This window comes from Hyalella azteca, unplaced genomic scaffold (genome assembly GCF_000764305.2).
Source record: "Hyalella azteca isolate HAZT.00-mixed unplaced genomic scaffold, Hazt_2.0.2 contig9839, whole genome shotgun sequence".
Taxonomy (NCBI): domain Eukaryota; kingdom Metazoa; phylum Arthropoda; class Malacostraca; order Amphipoda; family Hyalellidae; genus Hyalella; species Hyalella azteca.
The window spans coordinates 23,122-42,761 of NW_025939898.1; the positions used below are offsets into that span (position 1 = coordinate 23,122).

The 19,640-nt window shown below is 36.0% G+C and overlaps 1 protein-coding gene across 1 annotated transcript; it reads left to right on the forward strand.

Annotated features, from left to right (window-relative positions):
- The first annotated feature begins 1,688 nt into the window (after window positions 1-1,688).
- On the forward strand, window positions 1,689-18,825 carry LOC108667871 (60S ribosomal protein L29-1). The gene is made up of 3 exons (XM_018154967.2): window positions 1,689-1,772; window positions 17,802-17,911; window positions 18,635-18,825. The coding sequence occupies exons 2-3, from the start codon at window positions 17,810-17,812 to the stop codon at window positions 18,788-18,790; spliced, it is 258 nt and encodes an 85-aa protein (XP_018010456.1). The 5' UTR covers window positions 1,689-1,772; window positions 17,802-17,809; the 3' UTR covers window positions 18,791-18,825.
- Window positions 18,826-19,640: the final 815 nt, after the last annotated feature.

Sequence of the window (19,640 nt, forward strand, 5' to 3'; positions counted from 1 at the left end):
CCTTCTCTCCCTCATCCTACAGTCACTCTCCAAAAAATCGCTTTCCACTCTCAGTCAAAGCGGCTATCACCCCCCATTGACAAGCCCAATATAATTGTAATCCATTCGTCTCCTGTTTGCTCATACATCACACCATCACCTGGTCCCTCTCATCCAGTATCACTCTCATCATTTCCAGTCTCTCCCGCTCATATATGCGTCACACTCCATCATCAGTTCATCACAGATGCTCCACAGTTTCCCTCTCACCTCTGTCATACATAAAACAAATATCCTCTTTTCTTTCATTCCACCTGTATGTCCGTGCATTCACACTCAAAGCATTTGCTCTCGCACAGAACATTAGGTCTCTACCTCTACTTCCATCATATATGTACTCATACCCCCTTGGCATCTCCTTCATCCGGTACAATCTCAGGCTGTCTTTTCTTTCCATTCCTTGCTTCCAAACTATTAGACCACACAGTTTCACTCGCTTTTTTATTTCTTTCTTCCATTCTTTGAGGTCCCATTCGATCCCTGTTGCACCCTGTACTGTTATCATCCATTCCTTTCTTGTTCTATTATTCCCAGGGCGAGCCCATGTTTCATGTAATCCACACTTTCGTACTATTGCATGACACTTGCGTTCCCATTTGCTCACTCTCAAGTTCCACAGGTACACCTCACGTGCCTAGCGCACATCATTCATTCTTTCCAGTTGTACTTTATATCTTAATGCTGCTTTCATTCTTCTCTCTCTAAACGTACTCCATCCCACATCCTCTTAAAGCCTCCACTGCAGTCCATCTGGGGGCTCCATGAGCTAGTCTAGCTATCCCATTCTGTACATCCTCCAATTCACCATCATTCCATGCGATAGCGTCCATTCCATAGTCCATACATACATAATCCCAGGTACCGCTACACTTTTCCATACTTCTCTTAGAACGTCATATTTACTTGCTCTCACACTTGCTGCACTGCCCAGTATTCCTAACCACTGATTTGCTTTACTAAGACTCAACGCTTTAGTTCTCTCGCATCCTTTTTGGTCAACACTCATTCCCAAGTATCTGTACTAATTTGTCCTCCCAATCACATTTCATCCCAGCTGCCACACTCTATCCACATCCTCAGCTGCTCCGTTCACAACTAACTCCTGACTTCTCTGGTCTAAAGCGCACGTTGTAATCCTTGCCATACTCAGTGATACAGTCATGTATACTCTGAAGTTCAGCCCCATTTTCACTCATTATTACTGCATTATCAGCATGCAATAGCATTTTTAGTCTTTCATCTCCAACACACACTCCCACATCCATTCTTCTCAGTCTAGCAGCCAATTGGGCCAATTTGAAACCAATCATGATGAAATTTGAGACACAGCTTACGAATATAAATGTCCCCCCATAAGAATCATCACAACTTAATATTATGCTTTGTCTTCAATTAGAGCGTAAAGTTGTTGACAATTATGTTTTGTAAAAAAAAAACGTAAGGTAAAAATATGTACATAACTTCTTGTCAGACATCAACAGCGTCATCCCTCTATGGGAAAACTAATTTTATCGAATTTAGAGCACATTTTATTGAAAGTCTACATGAAAATCTTCGATAATTTGAGCGGGATTTAATTTCAACATGAAATTACCCGATTAACATTTTACAAAACCTACAGTCTTTTTCAAATAATTACAATACAAGTTGTTTCGAAGAGTTTTCTGGCAACATCGCTCGCTCTGTGTTGTTGTCTTTTAGTTCGTGTAAGTAGGAGCCTGTGAGTCAAATCGGTAGGTTATTTGATATTTTTTTTTGTTTACATACATTCTGATGGATTCTATTCCCTATTTATCTAATGACCAATGAATGATTTTGAGATAATTCTAAAAATGAGAGTCCTAAGGTTAATGAGTAAATAAATATTGTGTTCAATATGCTAGAATTAGGTTGAAGCTACCAATTTCAAACGCGTCAAAATTATTACGAACTGGTTAGCCTAGCCTATTAACATTGTGACCACTGACCAGTACATTTCAACAAAAATTCTATTCGAATTAACTAAGTTATTGCTACCAACTTTTTTTTTGTACTAAATGCTCCCCAAACATTTTTGCTCTATTCATATCGCCGGTAGGCTACCTAATTCAGATCTGTTACTGTCTGCTAAAGTGTCATTTATGTTAGAGTTAGCGAATGATAAGACTAATAGTACTTCTCAATGCTATTCTGAAAAAGTTGGCAGAAGCAACTCATAATTCAGTCAACGACTCTAAAATGCCCTTGCTTGCCCTTTCTTTCTCTAGTTTTGATGGCCTGTTCCTAATTTCTTTCATTATTAAAAAAGGCAAATGGCACATTTTACCTACAACAGTACAACTACAATTTTTGAAAAATTCTACCCATTACCCAATATTACAAAATGGCTCAAGCTGATCACTGCGACTGCATAGTGGCAAGACAGAGTTTTTTTTAGACTTTCCGTCTCCCTCAAGTCCATTTTTGAGTCCTATAACTATAAGTAGCCCAGTTACTGGGCTACTTATAGGACTTAGGTAATTGATTATAACTTATAGGACCATGATTATTAATTTATTTATATACTAATTATAGGACCATGATTACTTATACTTATAAGGCCTAGTCAAACTTGAGCATTATACCAGCATTATCAATCTTAAGAAATAGGTTTAAATCTTGAATAAATGAGAATATTAATAATGAACTGATTCTAAAAAATCTTTGGTTTGTCACTAGGTAGGGTAAACGCGGTATATTCCGACACATTAAGGACGCATCGAGAAATGAAAAACTATAAAAAAAACGTATGCGTTACGTAAGTTCTGTTGCCTTCACATGACTCTCAAAACACTTCACTACGCGTCAGCAACAATTAAATGTCACAAAATGTTGCCATATTTATTAAAAAGCCTTTAGAATGGAAACCTACCAAATCCCTATATTCCGTCACTTTGTGTGGCAACATCCGACACGTGGTGAGTCGTATTGCGTCAGCGCTTCAAATTTAACTGATACGTATTGCCGACATCCACGCGTTCGAATTCCGTTTGCTGTGTGAGCTGTATTGGGATACAACACGGCTTTGAATTAGAACACAATATTCACAGACTTATTTAAAAGTCTCAAACCATAATATTCTTCCTATAAAAACAGTTATTCACTATTTGGTAGAGCCATGTCAACTGTCAAATTTGACACATTTTTCGATGATCTCACCACGTGGCATGCATTGTCTCTCTTTGGATCTCAATGTTTTCCCACTAGATGGCCAAGACCTAGTGTTTTTGCAGTATTTCGACACGCAAATGTATGACGTCACCATTTCAACCATCAATGAACGCATGGAACTAGAACAAAGCTTAATATAAAGGAAAAGCTGGAGAGGTGACAGAATTACCTACGATGTCGGAATATACCGCATTTACCCTATGCGTCTTATGCAACAGCAGCAAGCAAGAAATGCTTTAGTTGCCTACCTATTTATTTTTACTTACAGGATCTGCTCCAAAGTTGATTATTCATTTATTATATTGGGTATTCTTCTGTTAGGATGCAATAATCATAGTGGAATTCTATAATTGCAGGCAGGGTTGGAAAAGTCCTATTTTTTTTTTAATTTTGCAGCTCTAATATCGTATAATATCAGTAGCTGAATGAAAAGCTTATATCAAGCTTTTCATCTTTCTGATGGTAAGCTTATAGCTAGGATAAACTCAGTATATTCCAACATTGTGGGTTATTCTGACACTTCTCAACTTTTTCCTTTATATTAAGCTTTGTCTTAGTTCCACGCATTCATTGATGGTTGAAATAGTGATGTCATATTATTGCACACCATACTATTGCCAAAACACTAGGTCTAGGCCGTCTGGCGGGAAAATGTTAAGATCAAAAGAGACAGTGCACGTCACCCAGTGATAACATCGAAAAACATGTCAAAGTTTATAGTAGACCTTGCTCTCCCAAATAGTGATGAACTGTTTGTGCATGGTGGCAGGGAATTATTGTCAGTACTTATCGGTCCACCGCCGTGCGGCGGTCTTAACCCTTCGCAAGGCCCCATGCCCTTGGCCCTTGGTCCCCTCTTGCAAGTTGCAATCTAAACTCAACGGTTCAACCCCATGGTCTCATCACAACTCCCTTTAGAAATATTTGGAGTTTTGAAATTGATATAAATAAATCAATAGATATTTGAACTGGGAAATCCCTTAGTTACTTACGTTGGTTCCAGAAAGATATCAATGACGTAAAAAATGACAATGACATTGGTTAAGCCTCAGCCATGATTCTAGCTCTGCTTAGTCCTTACACTTCTACCTCGTAATTCATGATGTTAGAACTTCGATGTCTTAATGTTGACACTACTGTCAAGTGTCAATATCACAATCAAAATTATTTCACAATCAGAAATATGTTATAATATCACAATAAAAAATATTATTCACAAATAACCATCGATTTCAATGCAAAACTCCCATCTTCACTGCTTTGTTTACATATGGGTAGCAGTGACGTCACACACAACACGTGGTAGCTACTACGTAGCTACATCGATTGTGACAAAAAAAAAAATGCACTATTTTGCTGCCCTACAAACAAATAAATGTAAATAATTAGTAATGGAAAATGTGTTGCTGCAACATTTTGAGAGACTGTGCCTAAGCAGAATACAATATTAATAAATTATTAGTGAAAAAAAGTTTTTCTGGAACATTTTGAGAGACTGTGCCTAAGCAGAATACAATATTAATAAATTATTAGTGAAGATACTAACAATAAAGTAGTTCATTTGATGGCCGCTGCTAGCACTGGCATCTGAATACGGGCGTGCCACCTTTGTTTAGAATTCGAACAATTCAATATCTCACTGCAACACAAGTCAATACATTTAAGAAATTAGTAATGGTAAATATGTTGCTAGAACACTTTAAGAGACCGGACCTAAACAGAATACGATATTATTATATTATTAGTGAAGACTGAAGATACTAACAATAAAGTAGTTCATTTGTTTGCCGCTGCTAGCGCTGGCATCTGTAATATGTGAAGCTTCTATGGGTACAACTTCTATGATCAATTTGAATCATGAACATTTACCTAATGCAAGAAATTAGCAATCAATAATTCAAGGTTATTTTGTAAGTTTTGTAACAAGGGAAGACTACATTAAATACGTATTGGCAACTTATGCTAAAAAAATGCACTGAAACTGCAAACAGCTGTGACAGAAGGTGCCAGAAAGCACCATTGATTCATTTGTCAATTTTTATTTCAAATCGCTGTCAGTTCTTTGGACTAGGAGCGTAAATTTCAGTGTAAAACCTATTAAAAGTTTAAGTTTCTATGTGGATTTTGATGCTGTTAACATTTAAATACTTGAAAGTATCTCTGATGCAAGAAATACTGGCTAAATACATTTTAATTTAGAAATTAACATCAATCGAAATTACTGTTGTTCCGGGCTATGTTGGTTCTTGCAACCGATTTTTGCATCCAGTCGCTTATAATGAAAATAAAATTGTTTAAGCAAGTATTTCTTGCATTAGAGATACTTCAAAGTTTGTTAATGTTAACAGCATTATAATCGATGCAGAAACGTAAATTTTTTATATAGATGTTGAAAATTTAGGCTCTTTGACTTGTATACTATGGCCCTATAGGTCTAGGATTTCAAATGGATGCATGTGTTCAAATTCAAATAAGGCCCGCCCACGGCCAGTGTCAGCTCAGCTGACAAACTGCCCCTTTCTTCAGAAGCAAGAAAGCTTTTGCCGGGTAAGGTTGTGTTACATGATCGGTCCTCGGTCCGTAAAGAAGTGTCAATTGGTTCAAAATGACATAAGACCAGGTTCTTTTGAATAACCTATAGAATTGCACCATGTGTTTGTGAATATATTAGGAATCCTTTAAGTATACTTGTATTTGCTGATTTCAAGTGGTAAATAAATTAATAGATGATTAAGTTAAGAGACGGTTTTAGACACATAAAAACTAATTCTGACACAGCTTGGAATTCAACACAAACAACTCATTCTGAGCTGTGGGCAAAAATTAAAATTTTCATACTTGAAAGCTTAATAGCTCTTAATTAAAAGCCTAATTAAGTAGTGTTCAATATTCAATAGTGTTCTAATTCCCAGCTGTGTTGTATTCCAATACTGCTCACACAGCGATCGGAATTCAAACACAAGACTGACAAGAGGGTCAGAATTACAAATTAGTAGAGTTTGAAGCGCGGCACATAAAAACTAATTCTGACACCGCTTGGAATTACACACACAGCTAATAGCTTGTTCTGAGCTGTGTCCAAATATTAAAATTTTCTTAATTAAAAGCTTTATTAAAAAATTGGAATTTTTTAATTAGGCTTTTCAATTTTTTATTTAAGCTGTGTAATGTCCATAGCTCGTTCCAAGCTGTGTCATATTCCAATACAGCTCAACACAGGGCATCGGAATTCCAACACAGGGCACCGGAATCACAAATTAATAGAGTTTGAAGTGCTGCCGGAATTAGTCTCACAATATGCCGAATTTAGTCACACACAGCGTCGGAATTCAGGGATTTTGTAGGTCTGAATTCTAAGGGCTTTTAAATAAATATGGCAAGAGTTTGTAACGTTTCATCATTGCTGGCGCGTAGTGTGGTGTTTTGAGAGTGACGTAAACCAATCCGAACTCAAGTTGCGCATACGGTGATCTATTTATAGCCATTTATTTCTTGCTACGTCCTTAATGTGTTGGAATATACCGCGTTTACCCTAGTTATAGGTACTATCAAGCATATGTGATAGTATACAATAAATTTTCAAGTCTTGTACTGCAAATTTTGAATTTCTGCACTGCATTCAATTGAGCAATTTGTAAAATCATGAATTTTAAATAGGTACCAACTTTTTCAATTTAATTCTGAGAGTGTCACGGCTGTTGAATTTTAATAGGGATCATTAATTTTTGCATTGCATTTCTGGAAATCAAGTATTGCATTTCTTTTAAATTAAAAACATTTTCATTTAAAAACAACAATTTTTTCCTTTCAACTTCTATGATAACTGATGATCTTACTCATATAGCCTAACTAAATATTTAAAATTTAACGGTTTTGTCATTTTGAAGACTATTGATTACAGAACTTTAGTTTTCACAAGTGAATTCAAGAACCGTTCTGAAATAGACATTTTCATTACCAATTATATAATAAAATTTTTTTATTTGGGTAAACACCAGATTTGTCAGACATCTGTTAAGCAAAAAGATATTGTGTAAAAATTCAAATTCAGCATGCAGAATATTGTAAGTAGAACAAATACATAAGCTCCAATGTAGAAGTGTTTGAATCCCATTAATTTCGGATCAAAACAAGTAACAGCTTGAAAAGCTGGTACTGAGACCTGTGAAAGTCAATTTTTGGAATAAACAAGTTTGAAAACAGCCATTAGATTTAGTAACATTGCAATTGAGCAAAAACAGGCTTTTGTTAGATTCCAGTTCCATAGTAAATTTGATGGTTTTATATTGTGAATTCAGGTAGTTGAAAGAGTTTAACTTGAGAAGGATGCTTAAAAATTAAAAAAGTGTCTACGTATCTGTTGAACAATATTGACTTGAAATTGAGAGGGCCATTGCCCCATTGGACAGCCAGGAAACCTCACAAAAGCACATGAAAATATTTGCAAAGGTTGAGCCGAGCAGAAGACCCATGCCCAAACCGTCAGTCCGTCGGTAAAACTTGTTAGCAAATTTGAAGAAGAGTTTGGAACAGGTAATTCCAAAGAGATTTTAAAAAATTATATTTCAAATCTATAATGAGGTCATTTACATCCTTAAACAAAGAATTCAGGCATACATCTATGGTTTCATGGAGAGGCACATTAGTAAATAAATTTTCACATCAAAAGAGGCCATAGTTAGGTAGACTCCTGCATTTGGTATTTTTTTATCCGAGACGAGACAACAGGCTCTGTCCCAGTTTGCAATAAAAACCAGGACAATTTTCAGCCCTTTGTAGGAATTTCGGGACGATACCAAAACGAGATGAGACATCCTGGTTAAAATAGGTACCTGAAAATTTCCTGGAATTTATAACCATTTTAATGAGACATAACAAGACGAATAAATTATTGATGTGGTGTAAACTTTGGCTCACCATCATACATTTATACAGAACTGGGAAGCACTACTTTGAAATGTAGCAGCCGCTAACGCTACATGCTCTGAATGTAGCGAGCACTACCACTACCACTACAATTGCTCAAATGTAGTGCCGCTACTGCCTCTGGTAACAACTAACATGTTGACACTAGTAACAGGCTGAGGTTGACAACATTACTATACCAAAATCTTTTGTACAGTTTTATTCTGTAATTTATATTATGTATGTATCATGCTGGTTTTTAAATAATATTTAATACTATTAAGTAAAGTCTAAAGGCTTTATCTATAAATGTAGCGGTAGCGCTGTTACCGTGTGTCTCTAGCGGGTGAGACAAACTCATTGTCTGCTTATGAATTTAGAGGTAACTATCTAAGTGAAAGGATAATGAAACAATTTCTCTACAAAATTAATTAAGGGATCTTGTACAAAATCTATCGAAACACAAAACTCAAGTGCAAAACAAACTCTATGGATATTAATGACTAACAAAGTAATGTGTGGATTGCGAATGTGTACTAGATTCTAAAAGTGTACTAGAAATTAGACTTTAGAGCATGGGCAGGCGGAGGTGGTTCGTGTGCCAGTTAACTGAAAAGCATAACTAAAACTAATTGTTGGAAATTAAATTGGCAACACTCATGACAATGCTTTTGAACATGAGAAATATTTTAAGGTAATTTAACCACTCATGGCCATCATGCCAATTAAGACAATAAACATGCTTGAAGCATTAATTAGTGGAACAGAAAACGGAATCATAGTTAGTGAACAAATCAATGAATGTGAATGAATCAATGAATGTGAATGAATCAATGAACAATGAACAAATCAAGATTTCAAGGTTAAAACTCTGAACTTAATGACTGTAGATAATTAACTGAACAATAACATAACTTGACTAAAAATGTTAATGAATCATATTGGCACTTTAGAAAAAGCATCACAAACATGAGACAGAATAGCTGGTACAGACTAAATAAACACATAATAAAATCACATAATAAAATGCACATTCAGAAAAACCTTGCAATGACAACAGTTAAATTAAGAACCAAAAGCCTCTATTGAAAATTGTGAAAATGAAGCTTAAGTAAGAAAGACTTAAGCAAGACAGTGACGCTCAGACACTTAGCATCATCTTACCATTAGCCTGACGGGACAACAACAGCAGTCAACTCACCTAGGCAATAGTCCTTCTAACAAGCAATAATAGCCTTCTGACTTCCCAATTGATCAGACAAATTACCACAGCTTCACATCAAGGCAATGACACTGGTAATGGAAAATAAATTGAAGCTGGAACGAGATAAGAGAAACATGGCAATGTTAATAATGAATACATCAGGTATAGGTTAAAATCAGCTAAATGGGAGAAGGCAGTAAGGGATGTGCTAAAACCTAGCTTAATTGTGCTCCCTGCAACAGCACTGTAGCAGCAAAACCTTGTATCACTACTTGAATATGTAGCGGGTGCTACCGCCACAATTGCTTAAATGTAGTGTCGCTACCGCTACTGAAAATGTAGCGGCCCCTATATACTACTGCCCACCATACTCTACATAGCTCTCTACTGCCCACCTCTGCATTTATATAATAACTTGAGGCGTATCCTTTTACTATTCTGATTGGAACTCGGCAATTGAAATGATTTTTGAGGAATACATGTTGTGGTTTAATATGGTACTTAATCTTGACAGGCAAAGAAAAATTTAAAATCATGTTTTTTTCAAAAATTGTGTTCTATGATGGTTTGGAGGAGGCCATACTAGCTGTAGCTGGTGACATCGGCTGACTGGACAGACTTTGATTTGCCTCCAGCTCAATCACAGGATAATATTCATTGATCTTGCCTTGAGCAATCTCCTTCAACAAAAAGGTTGGAAAGAAATATCAACAACATTTTAAAATACAACAAAATTCAAGATGGAAAAATATAATGGTTTGATCTTCAAAAAAGAACTTGAAATATCCATGTGTATCCTTTCTAATAACATTAAACAAGCCCAAGTGTTTGATAGCAATTCAGGAAACTGCGCAATTGTGAAGATTTCCTGGAGGCGTAGCACAAAATTTTACTAAAGGCAGAGATAATCTAATAAGTACTAGCTTTAGTATTATTAGGAATATCTTACCATGACTCCACTCCACTGTCTACTAATTGGCCGACTAATCTAGACACTACGTCCCTATGAGCTCCATGACGCCTTAACTTGTTCCGAATGCGTAATAAACTCAACTCATATTTGTATGGTTCCCATAAGTGCCATCAAAGCCTTAATACTCAATACTCAGCCATGCATACATCGACAGGTTTGCGGTGTTTGCCGGACCACTAATTTACTGCCATGTCAGTTAGTCAGACAAATTTTGCTAAATATGCAATTAACTCAATTTAACTGGTAACTGTCTATGGCCCTATTAGCAATAAAGGGCTAACTTGTCATTCTTCAACCCATGTTTTCAAAATGATTTGTATTGTGATTGAAAGACTTGTTTTGTCTTGAATAAATAAGACAAATCTCGTCTCGTTACGTCTTGTTTCAAATCTGTCTGTCTCGTCCCGGTTTATAATCTACCGGGACACAAGTTTTAGAGTCCGGGACAGAAGTCTTGTCTCGGTTAATACATTTATTCTGGGACAAATTTCACCCTCTGTCCTGTTATTTTTTTCCCGGAATTTTCTCATCTCGTTTTGTCTGTCCCAGTTCATTCCGAGACAATTATTTTGAGACGCAGGAGTCTATAGTTAGGTCAGGAACGTTGGTAAATACTTTAGGCAGTCCACAAAATTTTAAGAATTGCCTACAGTATACTTATTAGTAGTGAGGCAGTTGAAAACCAGTACCAAAAACTTAAGGGGACTGGCTACCCCTAAATTTTTAATTTTGGCGTTTTCCGGTTTTTGTGCTCATCTCGAAGCTTACTTTCTGACGCATTGAACGGTACCAGAATCATCTCTCTACGTCAAAAAAGATTTTGTGACAGCTCCCCAAAGGGGGGCGGTTTTGAGGCCCCTTCAGTAAAGTCTATGGGATTATTTCGAAGGCTGGACACACTAAAAAGGAACTTCTGACGTAAAGTGGCCAATTATGGCATTATCCGGTGCTTATACTCATCTTGAAGCTTACTTTCTAATGCGTTAAACGGTACCAGAAACATCTTTCTATGTGCATTTTTACGTACTCGATGCACGTACACGATGCACGTACACGGGGGGGGGGGGTGTTTGGGGGCCTTCACTAATTGCTATGGGCGTAAATGGAAGGCGGGAGTCAGTCACCATCATGACAGCAAGGTGAGAGGTGTGCAGCCAGTCACTCTATGCCTTGCTGACTTGGTTTGAGGCTTAGTTAGGGTATCTAGGCTATGTTACGAATCTTACGTCATTTTACGTGCCGCCACCAGTTTTTTGGGCGTGGTGAAAACCTATTGCTCTCAAGGCAAACCTATCTCCTACAGTTTTCAAGCTACAGTAATGAGACATATACCATTCGATTTGTAAAGACCACACCGTGAAATGGGGTAACTTTGACCACTTTTTTTTCAAAATGATGCCATTTTTTACTAGATAAGTTAAACTTAAATTGAAACATGCAAAATACAGGTCTATACTCTAGCTTTACCGGTACTCAACATAAATTGCTGGCTCCTGCCTCTCATAGTTTTGATGTAATTTCAAAAAAAAGTGATAGTCTTTGTTACCCCAGCTCTTGGGGTTTCTTTGACCGGGTGGTAAAATCAATTTTATTTTTTGGTAAAATAACTCCAAATAACTCCAGGTTGTGGTGCATTGTAGTAGAACTCTTCTAGTTACATATGCAAAAGACAGATTTTAGGAAAGTGTCAGTTTGCAAATGGGGGGCGCCGCCCCCCAATGGGCAAAATGTGACCACCTATTGGCAGCCGTGATGGGGTAACATTGATCGGTTTGGAAATTAAGTTAAAATTACCATATATAAGACTCTGTAGAGTCTGAAACATAAAGAAAAAAACATTAATAGGTGTATCAAACATAAAATATGTTATATAGGTACCTATGGTAATTTTAACTTAATTTCCAAGCCGGTCAATGTTACCCCATCACGGCTGCCATCAGGTGATCAAAGTTACCCCATTGGGGGGCGGCACCCCCCATTTGCAAACTATGACACTTTCCTAAAATTTGTCTTTTGCATGTGTAACTAGAAGAGTTCTACTACAATGCATCAAAACCCGGAGTTATTTTACCAAAAAATGAAAAAATTGGAGGGGGTACTCTGACAGGCTTTAAATAATAGCTCTTTTTTGTGGGTCACATTATTAATTTTTTAACCTATTAGATATGCAAACTCTTTAAATCTTTCTATTGTGTTATGTAGCCTCAGTATAAGGCCTTTGATGGCCATTGACAAAATTTTTCTATGTCAAATTGTTTTTGAGTTTTGGGGTTTTTGTTAAAAAAACGAAAAGTGGTCAAAGTTACCCTGCCAGTCAAAGTAACCCCATTTTACAGTACCTATCAAGTTGAACATCACTTTTTTTATTTTCTGTCTGGTTCATTTTTTATATCGGGGAGAAGGGGGGGGAGAAATGAAAAAAATGGGAAAAACGCGCATCAAAAAAACTATGGGGAAAATGAAAAACCCATGTTTGAATTGATAGGTATGGTCGTTACGAATCAAATGATACGCGTCTCGATGTTGTAGGATGATATTTGTAGGAGGAGATAGATTTTCTATAGTACCGTACCCATTTTTAGCTGTTTTCTATGAATTTCACGTTTTCTATCAATTTTTTTGCAAAATTCATAGAAGCAAAATGTGATTTTTTTACATTTTACGTATGTATGTGAAGTTTCATGATGATCGGATAATAACTAGAAGTTTTTCTGGAGGGTAGCCGGTCCCCTTAACTACTTTAAAACTAGATGCGGCAAAGATTGGCTGGCATTGAAACTTATAGGCCAAGTTGGACTTATGAATTTTGGGCAAACCATGTAAAATACCAGGACATGAACCAGAGGTGCAATGTTTAGAATAAGTTTCTGGTGAAAAGCCAGAAGAATCTTGAAGTTTTAGCAAGAAGTTATTAATTTTATCTTCAATTTTCAAAATTGTTTTAGAGATTAGATCTGTAATTTCAACAAATTTAGAAGGATTGGTGATGAGTTCAGTAAGGCTACTGTTGTACCAGCTAAGATCGAGCAATACAACGCCCCTGCCTTTATCAGGTCTACAAATGATCAGGTCTCTATTTTTGGCCAAATCTTTCAATTGCTTTCACCAGGGTTTGAAAGCAAGAAGAAATTTTATGTGACTTGAAACCATAAAGATGACAGTAGGCTAAGCTTTGCAGCTCCCACTATAGACTGCCTGGCAAGCCAGCAAACTGCAAAAGGCATTGAGGGTGGAAAAAAACGACCAACTCTTGCTTCACTCTCAGCAACTGAACCAGTTAGTCTTCAGAGTATTCCTCTTGGAGGATAATTCCTTGATGAGGAGTTTGTTTTGCCATGATTTATAGGAAGCTGAAGTATGTAAACACCTTTTGGACAGTTTAAATCTCAGGAATTTGGGAAAAACACCATAAACCTTGCATTTGGAACAATTATTAAATTGGAATTTAGTCACTTGATTTAAGTTGAAGAATTTTATCAATTTTTTTAGGCCAATTATTTTAGTTATTTTCAGATTACAAGTAATTTCTTACAGAAGACATGATAAATTTTGTCCAAACTAGTAAATACAGGCTTGTAATCATAAAATAGCTTGCTTTACGGTCACGAATCTCAAAATTGACAATGTGCAGTTGTAGTTGAATTTACTAACACAATAATAACAAACAGGAAGAAAAGGCTAATTGTAGACAAACCTTGGCATAGTTCATTCAGACTGGTAGCTGCAGTCTTTGGCTTCTTGTAATTGTTTTGTAAATAGTATTGCAGATATTGTTAGAAGGATATTCTTGAAAGTATTAAGTCTTTATTATTATAGAAATTAAGTGAAAGCACCGTTGTTCATTTTAAAACAAATTTTGAGCTAAAAATGACTACCAAAAATTAGAGTATGTTTTTTGACAAGAATTGAACAATTATTAACCCTTGCATTTGCTGGCAAGCAAATTAGAAATTTCAGAATACAGTAAAATGAAGTTAGAAGTGTTATACGAAATATTCGTTCATATGTATTACACAAATTTAGCATATTTGAGGTTTAATTTGCACTTGAAAAATTTATTTAATGCAGTCACTACACAAAATTTTTATTTATAATTAAAATTTAGTTTATGCAGATGAAAAAATTAATAACATTAAAATTTAATATAATTCAATTAAAACAATTCTCCTTTGATAATTAAATATATATTGATACTTTCACTTTTAAAATGAATGCATAAAGCATGTCAATATCATCATCCAAGACAAAACTTGTATTTGAATGCTCCTAATTTATTTTTTTGGGCATGGTAGGGGGTGCGCACACAAGCCCACACATTTTCACCATCTTCTCCCTTTTAGCATGGAAAAATGGTCAGATAATTAGTGATTAGTTGAGGCATGATAGGAAGCCTCAGACACAAACCAGAAGCTGTGGTGGGTCTCCTTGTGAGGTGATTTCAAGTGACCATATATGGTAGCTTACTTGTGAAAGGGTTAATTAGCTGTGCATTTTTTAAGGCAAAGGAGTTCTTCTCTAGATATTATTTATAAAAGGTCATTTTGTTCTGGCAATTTTATGATGCAGATAAACATATATATACACTCCACTGTTTACTTTTAAAGTTTTATCTTTCTTTGAAACAATCATTGTAAGCTGTTTCTTTTCTTGTAGGTTCTTCTAAAAAATTGCTAACTCCTTTCTGTATGCAAAGAATTTTAAGCAACCTGTTGCTATGGCTAAATGCAGCTTTGCCCAGTGTTGCTGGGATTGATAATCCCTCTGATTAAACAATTCCATTGTGATTCTTATATACCATATACCAAGAAGACAGTTCCCACACTGACATCATATCTGCTATCATAAGTATTATTGAACATTAGTTATACATCTGCATACAAAAGTAAGCATAGCAAGTTGGCTCGGACATTAGTTTCCACATTGGAAGGTGTTAGCAGAGCACAGTAGTATTGCAGAGAACACTGACACACAGAAGCAGTGCTTGTTATAACACTTTTGCAAAGCACATTAGCAATACACAGTGGCACATTTTAGCCTTGTACATTAGCACATTATCAGAGCATGTTGTACTCTTCAGCTGAGAAAGTTAGTGCACATGAGAGCATGTTAGCGCAAATTAGTTTGGCAAACTAGCACACATTATAATAGCAAATTAGCAAACATTAGCATTACCCATTAGCACATGTTAGCATAGCACATTAATAGACTTAACCAGTGCATAATAGCTTACATTAGCAGCCTACAAACCAAATAACAGCACACTGAATAAACTAGTAAAACATGCTTGACCATAATCAAGTGGTTGTATATATCAGCATTATCTGTAACCAGCAACATCAAAATAACCTGTCACACCCAGTCAAACTGCCACTTTAGGCTAACCAGACCACAGATTGGCTTATTGTTCATACCATCAGGTGAAACTGATTCGAGAATTTGACCTGCATAAATTTCACTGCTATCCCATAATCTAAATTTTTACTGCTGTCCTATAGATTTTGAATTGGAGCATTTACAAGTTGTTAAATGATATATATTTATCTAATAGCTTATTACAAGGAACCCATAGAAAAGAAGAAAGTTGTCCAGGCTGAAAGTAAGGCCTTCTAAGTTGTTGTTGTTGTAATTACCCATCCTGGCAGTGGCGACAGGAGAGGGGGGTGATAGGGTCAGTTTTTCCGGGCACTCGGTACCACTGATAATTCTACAACCATCACTGGCTTGCTGACCTGCCAGAACCATTTTATTGCATTACGCAACACCCTGGACAAGCCAGGTACTCATTTATCAACCAGAGTTGGATGAATGGCTGAGTTGACCATGAGCTGAGCTTCCTGGTAGAACTTGTCCTCAGTGGGACTCAAACCCGGGCGCTGGGTGCGAGAGACAGAGTCTCTCACCACTGCACCACCACAGCTCAGGTCTTTTAAGTGGAGATATTCGCATCTTTTCAAACTTTCCATAAAGCCATTGTGACCTTTTATTGGCATCCCCTGCATTGATTGTGATTCACATTACTCATTTGTGTTCCACCATATTGGTTGTAAATTTTGCTTTAAAAAATTTATTGGCAAGAGCAATAATTGTTGTATCTTATAATTTTTGGGGTTTGAGTTAGCATTGTGATTACAGCTTTGGCATCCTGGGTCTATGCCTTTTGATTCAAGATCTTTTTGGGTTAGACCAAAAAATTTGACTTGATAAATATATAATCTATTTATTTCTATCAGTGTATAACATAATTTGTGAAACCAACTCCTGCAATAATTTATGTAGCATAGAAATGTATAGAATTTTCTGGAACATTGAATAGCACTGTGTGGCGTCAGCCATGACAGTGACATCTGTCATTTGATTGTTCACAAAGCTGAGTTGCCCCTTTCTTTCAATTAAATATTCTTGTTTGGTTTTTTGCTAAATATTCAAGGCTCAGCAAGAAAGTTTGTGGCCTGCAAATCTTTTATGGTTGCCTCAATAAGAGATTCACAGTGTGAACAAAGAATTCAATGCTCAAAATAATGGGTTAACATCTTCAAACTGGGTAATTGTTAGCTTCGATGTATGTCCCAGTCTGAGTTACTTAAGGGCAAATTGTTAAATTCCTATAAACCTACAGTATTTATAGCCTTAGTAATTTGGTATGTGGTGGGGCTTGCACTTGCAAAAAATGAAATGTAATTATTATATTCTTGGTTGTTAATACTGTTATAGCTCAAAAGGTTTAAATTAGGTTAGGCCCTTAAGAAAGGGTAAAATTGCCTTGGGTTACAAGGAGTTTGACTCATTTCAAGTCAGATTTACCTTAAGTCCTAAACCTTCAAGTCTTGATACAATTTCTTACAATTTTTCACCCGCTGAACTTGCCCAACTTGACCAGGGAGTCAAACTGGCATTAATATACTTTAAATGCCCCATTTTAATCTAGATCTAAAAATTAGGCAAAAGGTACCCAAACTGTAGGGACATAGCTATAATTATGAACAATTTTAAACTGTAAGATTTATTGAACTTTGATCATTGTTGGGGGTGACCTATACCATTGACTTGTACCATTTTTACCACTTTTTTGTGATACAAATATTCACTTAGTAAGTATATAAAATATATCTCTTTATTGCACTTTTGGGTCATATCATGGTACTTCAAGAGCCATAATGAGTATAGGGTTTTCTCTTGAATGTCAAAACAGTCATAGTCCATTAAAGTGAATGGTCCGATTCACCCTGTTTTATGGTATCTTGGAAATCAGTCTCTACTTTCTTCCTTAATTTTTCTGGATTGGGCAGACTATTGCTAGCATCAATTTACAAATGTCACTGAAATATTTATTGCCATAAAATTTCAAACTTATTTACTTTAGTTTGAAGCCACTAAATCTCACTTGATCCAGGAAAATATTATTTCCAAAAAAATCAGTACTTTCATGTCGTGTCACTTGTTTTTCTGGTAATCTTGTATTTTTCTTGAATGATTTTACATTTTTTTTTACAGACTACACAATGGCCAAGTCAAAGAATCACACAAATCGCAACAAATCCCGTAAGGATCACAAGAATGGCATCAAAAAGCCCAAGGTGCCGAGGTTCCCTGACAGACTTGGGGTGAGTTAACTGCATCCTCCTTATGTGTTTAATTACAGTTTTCTTTTTCTATAGATATGGTTATCTTCTTTTTCTTTTTAGTGATGAAATGGTATATTTATAGGTTTTTTTTTGAGAAAAAAAATCCTCCAAACATGTCAACTCCAAATTTATGTTTTAAATTTTCTTGCCCATTAGATGATTTTTTCTGTTTAATTCAATAAAGTTTGTTTGAATTGATCCTGCAGTTACTTTAATAATCTTTGGTCCAAAAATTTGGCTGACGATTGAAATATCGATATTATTTGTAAACATAAAAGCTCACCCAGTGCATACTCTTATTTGGTTGTGTTATTCTCTCCTGTATTAGAAACGATTTGTATTATTTATGCAGTGACCTAAGAACGATGTTTCAATAAGGAAGATAATTTAGTATATATACACACGAGTAAACAAATTATATTTTACATTGTGGCATGAACTTGAAATTCTTTTTTTTTTATAGCAAAAAATCACAAGGTTGTCTCTAATTCTCTTGTGAAATCATTTGTCACTTTATTTTGTGGTGCTAAATAATACTTTTTTTTTGCCTTTTCTCAAATGAGTTCTGTGTGTACAAATTTTTATGAGTAATTGTTAGCCCACTAGTAACTTGAATCGCTCTTCAACTATCAACAACTAAAGCGTTACTAAGTACAATTTATTTTAAAATGTACTAATGTTTTTTTTTCTGTTAATTTGCAGTGCTGCCCTAAATTCCGCCGTAACCTCCGCAAGTCTCGCAAAAACCAAGTCTCCTTGAGAGAACAGCGCAAGCGATGTGAACGAAGGCGCAAGGTCCGCGAAATCAAGCTTCAAGCAATCAAGCAGGAGCAAGAGGCAATAATGGCCAAGCCTTGAGCGAAAGATTCTTGAAAAATTTGGGAATCATTGAATCGACTTTCTTATCCTCTTTCTATGAACTCATTGGACTTGGCCCACCCGGAATTGAAATATACATGCATTTTTACGATGCTCTGACTGACATATTGCGATACTCAGATTTGATCGATTAGTTTACTCGCATATTGAAAATTAGAACGTTAGTGATCCTCTTAAATGTAAATAGATTTCGGCTCTCAGTCTTCAAAATGGCTTTGATGTAATATTTAAAACCAAACTTGGCTCCTTCAGGTGTGGCGATACAGCACAAATGACGTAGAATTGTTGAAAAACTTGATTAAAGGATCAGTTTACAACTTGATACATTTTCTGAAAAAAGAAAAATCAGTGTAGAGAACAAACGTTTCTTTGGGGGTTTTCCAACAACTCGTGTGACTAGATCGCTTTGAAAGTCGTGATATTGTTAACTTTTTACTGCAACGTCATACGCCAGAGATTGCAGCCATTGACCCATGAATATCCCATGTGCGAGCTTTTATTTCAAGTCGCTCGAGCTAGTTGGAAGCTTGGCCCATGATTCGCCACTCAAATGGTCGTTTATATTCTGCATATCAAATCGAAATATTCATGGGAGGCATTTCAAACGTGTAGAGGACTTCAGCTTATTTAAACATATAAATTGCGGCAATTTTTTTCAGCTTCGCGGTTGCTGAGCAAATAACTTGTACGGAACACGGATGGATTGTCTCAGTTGATGCTAGAAACGCATATAGTAAAGATATACGAGCCACACGAAGAGGAAACTTTTTTACTTCGTCTGAACTTGAGGCACATTTAGAAGAACCTAATTCCACGAAGTGGACGAAAA

What these genes read in the sequence shown, in the direction of transcription:
- LOC108667871 (XM_018154967.2), top strand. Translation starts at nt 17,810, where the DNA reads ATGGCCAAGTCAAAGAATCACACAAATCGCAACAAATCCCGTAAGGAT. An exon ending in GGTTCCCTGACAGACTTGGG is followed by an intron (nt 17,912 to 18,634) that starts GTGAGTTAACTG and finishes GTTAATTTGCAG; the next exon opens with TGCTGCCCTAAATTCCGCCG.